Source organism: Nesoenas mayeri (assembly GCF_963082525.1).
Source record: "Nesoenas mayeri genome assembly, chromosome: 7".
Taxonomy (NCBI): Eukaryota; Metazoa; Chordata; class Aves; order Columbiformes; family Columbidae; genus Nesoenas; species Nesoenas mayeri.
Window position 1 is genome coordinate 10,884,138 of NC_137551.1, and position 15,073 is coordinate 10,899,210.

At 38.7% G+C, this 15,073-nt stretch overlaps 1 protein-coding gene across 1 annotated transcript in view; it reads left to right on the forward strand.

Annotated features, from left to right (window-relative positions):
* LDB3 (LIM domain binding 3) overlaps positions 1-15,073 on the forward strand; it is a gene marked incomplete at both ends in the record, with an annotated part of 75,502 nt that overhangs the window by 39,332 nt on the left and 21,097 nt on the right. Inside the window, one exon of the mRNA XM_080348151.1 lies at positions 8,294-8,369. Within this exon, the coding sequence (XP_080204277.1) occupies positions 8,294-8,369 (76 nt within the window). The remainder of the gene's footprint in view (positions 1-8,293; positions 8,370-15,073) is intronic.

A 15,073-nucleotide genomic window follows, 5' to 3' on the forward strand; every position in this document is an offset into this window, starting at 1 on the left:
ACCACCTAGCTAGCATAGCAGCACTGAAGAGTTCAGGGAACAAGGACCACATCAAGAGTCCAGTAAGGATCTTTGAATTACTGAATGCAGAAGTGAGATGTTTGTGGCCATGTCAGGCTGGATTGTGGATATGGATGCTTGCTTCCCATCAGAACATAGTATTTAACAACTCAGCCTTAAGTGTTGACAAAGATGTGCCATTTGCATTTGATAACATTTCACTAGAAATTATGGACTCTTATCATATTTTCAAGTACAAATATGTTGTCATAGAAATACAGTCTGAAATTAGATGACACTTAAAACAGTTAAATAAGAGCATAGAAAGAAAAAATTTAACAATGAAGCTCTGCCCTTCAATCCCTTCCCTTGAGTTCTACAGAAATTATATTTAAATAGGCCAATATGATTCTCAGCAGGATTTAAAGGTTACATTAAGAAAATACTGGTTAAATAGCAGAGAGGAATAAATTCAAAGCTGGCGCAATGTTAGATATCCCATGTGATGTTCCCTGGAATAATTATGCTCTAGACTGGACCAAGGGCTGAGATGTGTGACCATGTGGACAGTGTGTGTTGGAGCCCTCCACAATTCACTCAGTGGGCACCTCAGTCTGTAGATAGCTGCATGTACTCAGGAGAGGTGTTACAAAATCTGCATTTGGAAAGACAAGAAAAGTGGAGCAGGCAAACAGCTGCTTACATGCTTTACTGAATCACAATGTGTATACATTCAAATTTTAAGCAGATTAGCGTTCCACTCCTTTTCCTACTAATGGTGGATGTGACGTGTGATACTAGTTAGATTATTTTGCTGAGATGTGTGACTCTAGAACTTTTGAGAGCCATCTGCCTCCAGGAGACAAGGCTTCCTCCACAAACTTCTGATGATGCTGTGTGCTCAAACATTAAAAAGGACATATCCTCCCAGTGGATTAAGGAAGTTATCGTGTGTTACTGTGAGCTGAGAGGTGATCCTGCCTTGCTCCTTGTGAAACAGAAGTGAGTCCCATTGCATGCCTGGTTGTCTCTGCATGCAGGTATGAGAGGACGGTAGGATTTGTTAATAGATGTCAGGTTAGCATTTGGACAGACCCATGAGTTGCTGTCTTTGAGCAGCAACATTTAATACTCTTAAAGTTAATGAGCAGCTTTTTTCCATGGAAAATGAAATAAAGTATCAATGACAGTCACTGCAATTAAGTATAAATATATTCCTTACATGAGCAGTTTAATTCAGTGAACTGCTATTTACACTCACTGCATAAAGTGTCCTTGTTAGTTTTAGAAAAGAGCACGGAAAGTGTGGATGTATGCCAAAGCTTTAAAGTGCAATGAACTTTTCATTACAAGAAGATTCTACTTAGGGATTAGAACTGTTCTCAGAGTGCACATCACTTTTTTTTTTTTTTTTTTCCCCCAAATATCAGCTTAGAGGGGAGGTTAAAAATCACCATTTTATTTGTCAGAGAAATATTCTCTGGATGAGCTAAAGACAATCTCCATGTTAATCCTTTCACATATTATATTGCACTCACCATGGAAAGGTCAAGATGGATATCATGGGCACATCTCACCAGAGTCAATGGCCTGACACAGCTTACTAAATACATATGACAGTTGTAATCTTTCAGACAGAGAGTTACTGGTTGCATTCTGCAATGAGGAAGTCAATACATTACCCAAAATGTTACAGTAGATAGGAATGTAATAGGGCTGTGACCTTTTCTTATTGATTAATATTGATTAGCTTAAGTATGGTCATGTCAAAATGTAAATTACACTCTTGAATCTAATTGGAATGGACGATATAGTATTTTTAAGAAGTGGAATGAGGAATTGTTCAATCAAGTAAAACACTAAGGTTTAATAGATCAATCTTGTAATGTGTTATTTGTGCAGGCAAAGCTTGTAGTTTCCTTGGATCCTTTTTACTGTGCTGTTTCTTGCCCACCAGCCACTATTAATGCTGTCAGAGCTCATTCTTTTTTCACAAAATTCTAATCATTTGTGGCCCCATTGTTTCTTATGGGGAGAGCAGCAACAGGCCCAGGTCTGTTCTGCCTGGCTTTCTGGCATCTTTAGGAGTTGCCCACCTCTTGGTGTCTGTGCTCTACCAGGCTGGTGTCTGGTGCTGCACAGCAATATGGGGCACTGGGTCCAGGCTGGCCCTGTTGTGCTTCTGCATTGCTGTAATGACAGTGTCAAACAATACTTGAGTACCTCAAAAGAAAACAAATTCTTTTGGCTGACTTTCTTGACTTACGAGTCTTAAGACCTAGAGTTATATTTCCTGTCCAAGTGTCTCAGACACAGGCATTAATGGAAAGTTCATTGAAGTGTTTTAGCTTGGAAACAGAAAAAGCAAAGGTCTGAATGGGGCAGGCTGTAGTTATGATCTAATTATCCATGTTCACTAATTTTCCTTTCCCATGCATGTCAATTAGAAATGCTCTAAAAGCCATACAGGACACTACAGGTCCACATCCCAAGTAAGAGGAATTACAGGAATATCAGCTAAGTAAATATGATTCATTAACAGCTTCAGGAAACTAAAAACATAATTTGTGGTTAGGATGCTCAATGTATCCTGAGTTAGAGTTTTGCTTTCAGAAAATGTGGAGTGACAAGGGGAAAAAAAAGACAAATTCTGCATAGCATTAGAAATCTGTCTGGAAATGGACAACACTTGAACTCCTCTTCATGAACAGAAGGCAGTTACAAAGCTTGTTATTATTCTTCTGTGAATCATCATGTCTTTGAAGCTTGGCTACAATTCCCTGATTCTGGAACTGGCTCATTAGGGTGCTGCTTTACAGCATCCCCCAGTGCTGTGCTGAAATCTGTCCCTGAATGACTTTGGCCCTCAAGGAAGCCGTTCAGAAGCCAAGAGATGCAGGACTGCAGTGGAGCCTGATGATACTTGAATGGGAGTAATATGTCTCGGGTGCACTATCTGCATGGCAGGGGAAAATTAAACCAGGGAAATCACTAGGGTTCAGGTGTTTTACAGCCAAGTAACTTATATAAATATTTTTGATACTTGATTCTTTCAAATTATTATTGATTATGTTTATGGGGAAGAGCTGAGTCACCTCTCAAGACCAGGGTATGGTAGGCCACATATAAGCACTGAATCTTTATTCAGTTCCTCTTCTGCTTTTTGTTAATAACAGCTAATTCTTTGCTCTAGACTATTCTTTCCATAAGCCATTTTTTTTCTACTCTTCATAAACTAATAAATTATTTCATTATTTGTTTGTTTACCTTAGATTTTTTAACATCTTTCAGTTATTATAATTGAACAATATGGTAATAAAATCATTAATAATAAATCACTATGCTGAACTTGGAGATTTCAAGTGAGACATGGTAGCTGAAGGTTATATACTGTTAAGCTTTGGTCCCTCTGATAATTTTGATGGTATTTCAGCCTCTCACTTTTGATTCTCTAACACCATTCTCTATAGCTACGCAATCCTAATTCTGCATAGAGCCAGTTTATTATTTCAAAAATCTCAGCTTTATGCATACTTTCCTCCTTCCATCCTTTCCTCCACAAAATTCTCCAGGGCTTCTTCCCTTTTTCTTTCCATTTCTATCTCATGAGGTTTGTGGCTGCCCCTGACTCATCCCTCTTAAGGGAAAAAGGTTATTACATACTTCCAAACAATTTCAATTTTTTTGGATAACAGCTTCCCTTTAGGTTGGTGCCATTTGTGCGTAAGAAGTTTTTGTCCTTGTATTGCTGTGAGTATGAACATTAGCTCTGGAAAGTATAATTGCCTGTCTTGCAATCTGAGTGCAGCACAGTGCAGGGAAATAATTAACAAATCAGTCATCCAGCCAAATGCTAATATTTGCATTCGCTGTTGATATATAGAGAGTAAAACTGCTGATGGAAATACTTTTGCAGGCACAGTTGATATCCTGAGAAAGGGAAAGTAGGTCTCATCCTAGCGTTTAAAGTACTGTGCAATGTTCAGGGTTTTGTCTTTGTGATTCTCATGGGAGTCACTAAGACTGTTTGCTGATGTCCCAGGTGGGGCTTAGAGAGTTCAACTGTGGTGTCACAAGCCTGAAGATTTTCTGTGCAAGCCTCAAGATTTTCTGTGCAAGCCTCAGAAACAAGAAGCAGCTTCTATTTGGCTACTTAGTTCACTATTTAGCTGAAGATTTAACTGACACTTTACTGGTCTTAGCACTTACTAAATAGACACCTTAAATTGATAACCGCAAATAGTATGTAGTCTGTCCCTTTTATGTCTCTTCTCCCCACCCCACTAAATTGTCAGGAATATTATTATATTAAAACAGATATCAGAAGCACAGTTCTACATACTCTATTGTTTTGCATCCTCCGATGTGCTCGCCCACATGACTCCAGAATTACCCCACTTCAATCAGGTGCTAAGTAAAATATGTAAAATGTTTTCTAAGCATTTCTAACCCTAATCTGATCTGTTTTATTACCTTTCTATGCACTTGGTCCTTTTTCATTTCCTAGTGGTTCAAAAATTAACATACTCCAAAAAATTAAACTGAAAGCTTAAAAGAAAATATATGTTGTTTTTAGCTGTCCTGAGAATTAGAAAAGAGAACAGAGAGACTGGTGAAGGTATGAAATTTTAAAAATCCACATGAAGATGAAAAAGAGCATTTATCTGTTAGATTCCATCACCTTTCTGCAAGCACAGTGTTGTGGTCACCTGAGGACCCTTTGCAGCCCTTCCTTACACAGGCAGCTCCTCTTAACACAGTTGACTTGTAATGAACCTGTGTTCTGAGTGCAAAGATACCAGGATTGAAGTAAAGTGCTCCTCAATTAAGTGTATATTTAGGTAGGTGAGAACAAGTAGAAATTTTGACAGACATATCAGCAGTACTATATCAAAATTAAACAGCTTTGCAGGACTGCATCCATTTTGGTTTTGAACTTCATTAAGAAAGAGAACCGGTACTGAGGGAGAAGGGAGGTGTATCTGTGGAAAGGAACAGAATGTTAAAAATATCAGAATGATGCATTTAGTCATCATAAAACTAGTTTGAGTTTTCATTTTGAAATGAGGCTTTTTTTTCCTTTTTTAACTTTGTAAATACAGAACAAAATGTCTAAAAGTCAAAATCAAATGAATTGCTTCAGAAAAGACGGTCTTGATGGAACATTTCAATATTGAATCTAAAATTATCAGAGTCATTTGTGAAATGTGGACTTTGATCCTCCCCTAGCCCTACTAAGCAAGTACAGTCCCTGAGTGTTTGGAATAAAATAATTCTGCAATCAATGGATTAAAAGGTAAACCTGGGGACACATGTTTGCAACAGCACCATGATCACTTGAACAGCAAACTTGTGTTGTGGCAGGATTTGATTCATCTACTAAAAAAGGGTGGAAAACAGATGTCCTGAACTTGCAGATTTTTTTTTTTCCTGAGGAGTAATGGCTCTTATGTAAATAATCACTTTATTGTCTAAGTGCATTCACTTTCATTCTACAAATTGACTTCACCTCTTCTGCCCTTTTCTCTGGTGCAAGCTTCTGCTAAATCCAGCAAGCTTCATCATTCTAAGTATCAAAGCTATAAACATCCAGGGCAGGGTTATGTAGGAAACTCATTGTTTTAAAGTAATGTGTTGACAGCTCAGAGTCAGTGTGAAATAAAAATCTTGGTTGGATACTGCTGTGAATGACCAATATAGCTTATCAGTAAGGTGGAAGGAATACGGCTTTTTAACGTCATCTTCTGTGGTCAGGTAATGAGGGGAGAAACACAGACTTACTATAAACAACAGAAGTGATGGAGTTGTCTGATAAATAAATTCCTTTGTGCAATACAAGTATTTTCCAGTTACATGTCAAACACGCAGTGTGTGTTGTTCGCTGTACCTTTGTGTGTGACAAACAGTGTTTACAGGGCTGAGCAACTTGGGCACTAACATTCCTGATGGGTGGACAGAGCAGGGGAGGACACTGCATCTGCTCTGCCCAGCTCTGGTCTGGAGTATGTCCACGTGCCCCCATGTAACTTCACAGGAACAACTGTACACATCCAGGACACCAACAGTGTAGCCTCATCTGGGTGTTCCTGCTCCGGCAGGGGGATTGGACTGGATGATCTTTGAGGTCCCTTCCAATCCCTGACATTCTGTGAGTCTGTGAGAAGGAGGATCAAAATCTCCCCCATAATCTTTATCTGTTCATACATTTTCGCAGTCAATTTTCAGTAACTCTGACTGTGTTCTATCCTGCTGTTGATTTTTTTGTTATTATTATTCTTACTCCTTTTTTTGCTGTCTTTCATGATACATGTGCATGTCTGATGAATATGGCTTGTTGTTTCTCTTTTTAAGCTAAAATGGTTGGAGGAAGGATACAGCACTCACGCCTGAGGCAAGATCAGTTAGTAATTCACCTGGGGAAAGTTTGTTCTAGGCAGTAAGTGATTAGCTCTTGTTCTTAGAACTCGAAAGTGTATATTTCTCAGATAATTATGTCTAACGGAGTATATTGTGATATATTCATTGTCTTCTCAAACAGCGTTCATTTTCTTAGTATCTCATTGTGAGGTAGACATATATTACATTGTCTTTGTTTTCAGCTCTCAAAGTAGCATAATTTCCATATTTTCTCAATGGAAATCTTCCAGTTCCTGTAAGGATTACTCCTTTTACCTGGTTTATTGTTTTTTTACTCCTGGCTATGGAAATATTTTTCTTCATGGCAGCTAAAGCTAAATAGACAGCTCAATATGAAGCGAGGAATTAATGCTGGGATTGTCACCATGGATGAGCCCAGTTTCTGTCTGGCTCAGCGTTCTGTCTCTGATAGCTGCCACTGGTAGGTATTTCAGAGGGAAGTGCAACACAGCCCTCAGTAAGGAAACAATGAACCTAATGCAGAAGGTCTTCTTCTGCCAGTCTTTTAAGTTGTGGCATGAAAAACAAGAATCTCTATGGCTACTTATTTGTACCAGTCTAAAGCAGCCGATGGGGGTTTTTTTGTAAGTATAAATATCCAATCCTTTCTAATATCCTGCTGTTCTCGTAGTCTTGATGATGTCTTGTAACAATGAGTTTCACCTTGGGTTAACCAAGTACTCTAGGAAAAAATGTTTGTCCTTATCAATTTTACATATGGTGTCTTTTTAATTTCACCTCATGTCCAGGAATGAAGCTTTAGTTCCCTTTTTTCTACCATTTGTTATTTTCTAAGCTTCTGTAATGTCTTCCCTTATTCATCAGCAGTCTAATGCAAACAATTCCGAACGTTTGAGTCACTTCTGCTCTGTTTATGTGCTTTTAAGTAGTGTTATTTCATTTTTTTTACCTGTTCGAATTTTTTGAAATTTGCTTTTCAAATATGAGAATTCCAGGCATAATTCTGATCTGTGGGCTGGCAATAGGATATTTCTTGTGTAATGTATAATGTAGATGTATATTATTTATGTATAATGTGTAATGCAGAATTATTTTGACTATTTTTACATTTTTCATTTCATCTGCTCTGGTGATCCCATGTGTACTGGAAAGATTTTAGGGGAGTGTTCAGTGCTGTGCAGATTCCTGCAACACCTCCACAAATACATCTTCGCTTACCTGAGCATCCTTGAGTGCTTCAGTTAGCATTTATCACTGTGCTTTATTTGTTATGTTCCAATGAAAGGGCAAACTGTGTGTTTTGAAAGCACTTTAGTAGGATTTATTTATTTATTTGAAATGATCATGTGCATATATTTGTCAAATACAGGTGAAAGGTGGGCATTTGGAGTGGAGTGTGGTTAATTCAGTAGTTGTCTGCTCCTTTTGAAACTAAATTGTCTGAAATGAAACCCATGTTTCTTCCTGCAGAGAGGTTTAAATTATGGCAGCTGCTATATGGTTTAAACTACTAAATAATGATCTTTTGAGGAGTTGATCAAGAGGCCTCAGGACTGAAGTTTAATGTCTGCATTTTAAGACGCTCCTGAGTCCCGTTTTCCACAGTGCTGCCCAAACCTGATTTTATGTAGCTGTGGCTCTTTTGCACCTATGAAAATGCAGCTTGTCACAAGGTACTGGAAAGCAGATGAACTCCCAAGTCAGATGGTGCTTCCATAAATGGTGGCTTTTCATCATTCAAAGAAACTATATCAAACATGTTCTCACATTTAAGACCTTTGTATATGAGAATGTAGAAAAAGTCTAGGCTATGCTTGTCTCTTACTCCTGGTGAAGCAACATTTTTGCTCGAAATTAGAGCTGAAAAATAGGAGTCGAGATTGCTCATCTTTTTACCTTTTTTTTTGTCCCTCAGATCGAAACGTCCAGTGCCTGTTTCAACCACAGCGCCTAGAATTGACTCTCCCAGGGCTGTAATTCCCCACCAGAAGGTATGTGATGCATTTCTTCTCAGCCAAAGTTAATGCCATTTTTATCTACCACAGTGAAGTAAATACCTACTACAGGAAATAGCTTTTGCCCACCTCGAATAAGCAAACATTGAATGAATGCACTGGCAGAAAAGCTGCCACAATGCAATGTATTAGTGTATGTTGCTAATTTCTGATTAGCAGAACCAAAGCATTCAGCTATCCTCTGGTGATCTGGTCTAACCTGTTCTGAGCAGTTTGTTTTCATCTGGGCTGCAAGAGGCTACCAGAGCTTCTCAGAAGAGACATTTGGTTTTGTAGATTCTTGGGGAAAACTTTTAGACTGTGCCTCAGTGTATCCAGAGCCTAACTACAACTGAAAATACCCTGATTTGGAAAGAGGACACTAGGGCATTTGAAAGCTTGCATCATACTGCATTCTTGTCACATTATGCAAAAGACATGAGAACAAAAAATAAAGAGGATAAGTCAATTTAATGAAAAACCACAAGCAGCAGAGGAAATGGATGACTTGGTTTCTGTTGTCAAAGCTTGTCATCTTCCATGAAATAAATGTTCATATTAGAATAAACGGCATACATTGACTGTACCTGGCAACTCATCATCTGTATCTTTGGAGGCACTGAGGAGCAAGGATACCTGAAAGATGGTATATATATATATCTTTAGGCTCAAGTGCTGGGTAGGACATTTGTATTGCCAATGCATTTAATGAGATAAATGGAGAGAGGAGGTAAAATCTCCATTGCTGCAACTTTACCCCTTCTGTGAGTGGCAGTTTCATCTCTAGCATGTAGTATAGGTAAGAAACACTCAAGATCAAAATATATGGGGAATTAGTTGATGTTCTACTGTTTTGGACAGTTCTGTCTTCCGCATGGTTTTTAAACACCATACTTTCCAAATTCAGAGCTCAGTAGGTAACATCATCCCTGTAACTGCTGCAAACATGTCCAGACTAACAGAGAAGAATGCACTTGGAGAGAAAAATTTGATTTAATTTTACTTTGCCAAATTTGAAATTTGACATTTATTAGTTGAGACAGAAATAATGTCATTTTGCTGCAGATGTTGTAAACCTTTTGAGAAGGGAAGATTAAATTAAGAATTTATCTTGCCCAAGAGTTGTTTTGGTGATTTTATAAAAGTTATCTTGGAGAAAGTTATTAGAAGAGTCACCAAACACTACTGTGAAATTCCTCAAACAAAACCAGTGGATCCTTCTTTTCGTTATACTGCTGTTCAACTGCACCAGCAAAGTAATAGGAAGGGGGAGAGAGTACTTATTTTCTCTCAAGAACTACACAGAATGCTGTTAGTTTTTAAGGGAGCAGGTAGACGTGTCTCCTCAGAGTCATTCACCAACATAAGACTGACAATTATCTTTTGAGACCCTCAGTAGCACCTGTGCAGATATGACAGATTTGCCTACTCCCAACACAGGCACGCAAGAGCTTTTAAACATCAGATTCTCGTGACTCTATACTAGGTGCGTTTCTTCCCTGCAAATGTTAAAATCACTGCTGTAGATATTCAAAGCTGTTTACTACACAAAACATTTTTCTTAACTATCTACCCAAAAAAGAAGTTAACTCCATGCACAGTAGTTTTTGGATTTTTTTTTTTAAAGGTCCTAAGAGTGCCTTTGGCAGGAAAGCTGTAAAGTCGCTTTACATTTCCTGAGAGACGAGGGTCAAAGGACTCAACTCTTTTTCAGGAGCATGTCGCCTGGCCCTTGAGCATTCTCTGCATCAGTGCTTACGAAGGTTTGTAGGAGCTGTTGGAAGCAGCCTATGCTGAATGGGCTACAGGCAGTACTTGCAGCTGGAAGAGAGATTTACTAGGACCTTTCTGGGGGAAAAGGGTGGCATCTAAGTGAAGAGGTGGTGGAAACAGGGTATCTAGCAGTGTTCAGACAGGTTTCTTAGGTGTGGGGTGTTTGGTCCAGGGGAAGAGGCAGCAGTAGAGTGCTGGAGTGAGAGGTCCTTTGCAGGTCAGGAGGAATGACATTTTTGTCACTAGTGTACACTAGTAGACAACAGTAGTTTTAACTGAAGAAAAATTCTCTGAGATTGATTTGGAAGGGAAACAAGGTGTTGAACTGTTGGAGAAGTCTCAAAATCCAAAGTAAATAGTCTTTACTAGTACAAACAGTGGCACGGGGATGTGGCAATAAGTTATGTTACAGTAAATATACTTTAAAAACAAGGTTTATTTGCTTGTCCCTTTATTATTCCTAGTAACAATATCTCTGTAGAAATGAAGAATTCTGTGACATGTAGGCAGAAGATGTCACCTCCACATCACTGCTTGACAGTGTTCAGACTTTGATGTCTCACATGAAATGAATTCAATTGCATTTCAATAAACAGCAAAAAACTACATTACAAGACAGTAATGACAGTGTTGTCCTCAAACATCAAGAGGAGTTTTTCTCACCTTTCTCTGAGCTAAGGTTAAGGCATGGCAATGTCAGCTAAAAAATCTGCATGCACAAGTTCAGTGTCTAGTATAAAACATAAATTCTTTTCTACATAATTGCTGATCTGCAGCTTACACTAATTTTCAAGCATGTGTTTCTTCTTTGACTGCTATTGTCATGGTTTTTGTGTTTTAGAAAAGCAAGAATACACTATTCTACAAAGATGTAAGGAAGGTATAAAATTCCCAGCATCTTCACCATCATAGAAAATTTTCTGCATTCCATAAGTAACATACATTTGCTCCTTACTTTCTTGAGCCGATGATACAGGTTCTGCAGCCATAACTATGGCATCAACTGAGGTGTAGGGCTATTATAGGAAATAAAAGTTTGACTGATTTGCATTTTCACTATTTCCATATCTGGCATTAATCTCAAACTTGAAACAATTTGATTTAGTCAACTTTTGTTGTATTTAGTCAAGTCTTTTGCACAGGTGTGGCATAGCTGGAAAAAAAAGGCATAACTGATGCTGAAAGCATTCAAATAAGAAAAAGAGTAGGCATGAGTGCAAGGATTGAAACTAAGCTATCATCAATCAGTGAGTTCCTGCAGCTTTTCAGGGGCAGCACAACACCGGTGAAGACTCAGCTCAGTGCAGGTCACAATGTTGAGGCTGAAGCTTTAAGGCTAAGCATAGCTTTAACATCTGTCCCCTTGCATAAAGGTATTAAGACAGCCTCTTCAATTTTAATAATGTGACTATGTGCTGTTCTGTTTATGAATCAGTACTGAACACACTTATTTCAGAGTCCAGTGAAGATCTCTTGTCTCCTGCCTAATTTGGGAGCCTGTGTGGCTAAGAGAAAATAGATGCAGAGATTATTGACTTTTTAAGTAAAGCACAGGATGGAAATGCTGGCTGAGCCAAACGCTGTTTGTTGGATGTCTTTGAGCAGAGTCATTTAATGCTGTGGTGCCTTCATTTCCTTTTTCCTATAAAAGGTTTAGTGGAACAGCTGCTACTTGGGCATGTTGGGAGGTCAAATTCGTTAGTATAGTGTGTATTCCTGTGCAATCAGCTCTACGTGAACCTGCTTTAGCAGGTGGGTTGGGCTAGATATATCCAGAGGTGCCTTCCAACCCTAGCCATTCTGTGAAATTCTTCTCCCAGAAATGCAAAAGGTGGATAAAGACTGTATGGTTGTAGGAAAAGAGAAATAGAACATGGGCTGTCACAAGAAGAGAAACTGAAAAACTGGTATCATGTCTTCCCATATAAACTTGTTTCTCACATCTCTGATAGATAAGGAGTATTTGCCCTTCACAGGAATTGAATATTTCTAAAAAAAACCAATAACAATCTTTCAAAATGGAATTTGAGCTGATTCATAGCTTCCTGTCTATTCCCAAATGTTTGAGACTCCTCTGCATTTATCAGTTTTAAGCTCATTCACTGACATTACACTGGGAAATGAAAACACAGTTGTCCCCTCCTAGTAGGGGGTTGCTGCAGGATCACAGCTCTTGCCCAAAGAACGAAGCCCATTGCTCAGTGTCGGAGCCTCCTCTCCTGGTCGGCTGCAGGGCAGCACCAGCCTTGTGCAGATCACAGCGTTTGCTCGCTTGTCCAGGCACACGGACTGTCAGACAGGATGGGATGAGAGAGATGGGAGACAGGGCAGCGTTTGTGACTCTTGGCTGCGTTTCATGTGAAGTAATGCTGAGAGCTGTGCTGCTGCACAGTGTTAGAGACCTTCACATTTCAGAAGGGATTTCAGAAATGCTGCCTTGATCTGGTTTTGCCGCTAAACTGGAGGAAAAAAAATCCAAAATCTCTTGGTTTATTCCCAGTAGGATATTCTTTGTCAAGAGGAAAGAGCTAAATAAGTTGATTATAGGGCAGTAATTCTTTTGAAGTTATACAGCTGTTCTCTTAGCCATTTTTAGTTTCATTCCTTTCTCCCCAAATAGAGGGGAAACACCTGCCTTAAAACTACTGTGAATATTAACGCAAAATGGAGAACAGTGACTTGGCAGTGCTGGGTTCCTGAGACGTCTGGTGCTGAGTTACCAGTGTGCTAGTATTCCAGCTAGAAATTGTTTGAGGAGTGAAACCAAAACTCCATTCATGTAGTAACTGTGAGCAAAATCACCAACCATCATTTTTTATGGCAGTTCTCTAATTTTCCCTTTGCCTACTGTTAGTGTCCAGTAGCTCCAAAACTATGAAAATACATTTTAATTAAGGAAATACCCATCATTCCTCTCATTAGCAGTCAAAACCGATACTTTATAACTAGATCCTTTTGCATGCCCCTTTAGTATGTGGTGTAGAAAGAAAACCCACAAGAAATTGCATAAAAACCACAGGGTTTTCAAGGTAAAAAGATGTGACTCTAATTATCCTTTTTCTTCTCTGTTGCCTCTGCATTGTTTTTTTATATATATTTGTTCTGTCCCCCTCTGCCAGCATGTAAAACATTTGCACAAGTGGTGACTTAATTTATAAATGTGGCCTTGAACATTTATTCCTCTTTTAAAGCACATTTTTCAAGAGAATCCCTGTTTTATCTTTATTTAAGGATACTTGGAAGCTTGCAGTAGGCTACTTAAAAGTTGGTTATTTGCTGTTTTTGATGTCAGGGTATAATGACTGAAGTATGTAATTCAAATGTATTAATTTAAAATAAATACTCTGGAAAACGCTTTTAGGATTATCTATTTCTGCAGCCTCAGGCAACTATTAATGCCAGCTAAAATCTCTTCCTGTTTATTACTAAGGGAAATGTTCTCATTTCATTTTATCTGACTTATGTTTTTGATTCAGAACTTCCTAAATGTATTTAATGTTATGATTAATTATATCCTCAGACCTTTAGGGGTTTTTTTTGCAATTAATTTTAAATAATCTGGCCGTATCATCTTGGTTTTTAAAAGTAATCTCCCTAAACTTAGATATGCAATATAGAAAAATCCAAGAGGAAAATATTAAATATTTATCTTCCTCATGAACCTTAACATCAAAATCAGTAAATGACATTAATGATAACCACTACTAGCAAAAGTAGAGCAGCAGAGGGCAAATTCTGTTCAGGGCTATGGTTCACGTAAGGCTGAAAGGGAGATGCCTGTAGGATGTTAAATATGGCAATGGAAGCAGTGCCAGCCCAAATGAAGCATAATGTCACTGCAGGCCACCACCTGCTCTTGTCCTTGCTTTTGTTGAGGGCTGGCTGTGGGCTCCAGCCCTTGGCCAGGTTCCTGTCCCCTGCCTGTCCCCGTCCCCATCCCCCCGAGCCAGATGGCAGCGTTACCAATAGGCTCTGACTGGGAGCATTGCAGCCTCTGGGTACCTGTGGTGGCTGCACCTGGTCTAAGTCCAGAGGGAGAGGTGGAAGGGATCCTCCTCCTCTAGCACCAGCGACCTAGCCCAAGTTAGGCTGGACTCAGGATTTTAAGCTTCTGAGATAAACTAGAAACCGATACTACGGCTCTAGAGAAATCTAGAAATTGCCAAGCATTCAAATAGTTTATTGGGTATCTCAGCTATAGATTGTTTTATCCAAAGTGCATATTTACAAACAAAAGGGAAGAACAAAATAGGTACTTTTATAATTCATATAATTATAATTATATATATATATTAATTATAACCTATAATTATAATAGGTACTGTATCATTCATTATTTTAAAACGTGCTAATGAGCTCCAGCACTCAAGGTTCTAGTTTTGAAAGGCAAACATTAAAGAGATGTTAAAAATAATATTAGAATCTTGCTATTCATATTCTTGTCATTGAGCTATTAGAAGTTAAATAATAAGAAAACTGAGAGTAAAGGTATAAAACACCCCCTTGAAATACAAGTTTGTATTCCTCTGACAAAATTGCCCATCCTGCATTTAGGCAAAGTTCCAAACAGCACAGAGCTGTGGCCACCACGTGCTGCCCATAGCTGGAAGGAAATGAGGCAATTTAACCCAAAGGGTGCTCTGTGCTTCCTGCAAAGTGCCAGGTACCCTCCAGTCCTGGGCATTTAGATGGTGTTGCACCAGAATGAGCTTGAACTGAAGGGTATTTTAGCCAACATGAGCCCAGAAGTTTTACGTGAAACTTCCTCAGAACTCAGATGACAACTTCCTGCATTGTGTTGCTAAAAAACCAGTATTTTTCTTTTTTGATCTTACTTTTTATTTTGGTTTCGCTAAATGACATTAATAGCAAATCATTTATGAAAATGAAGCATAGTGTGCTGCATTCTTCCAGAATGAGATTTTGGT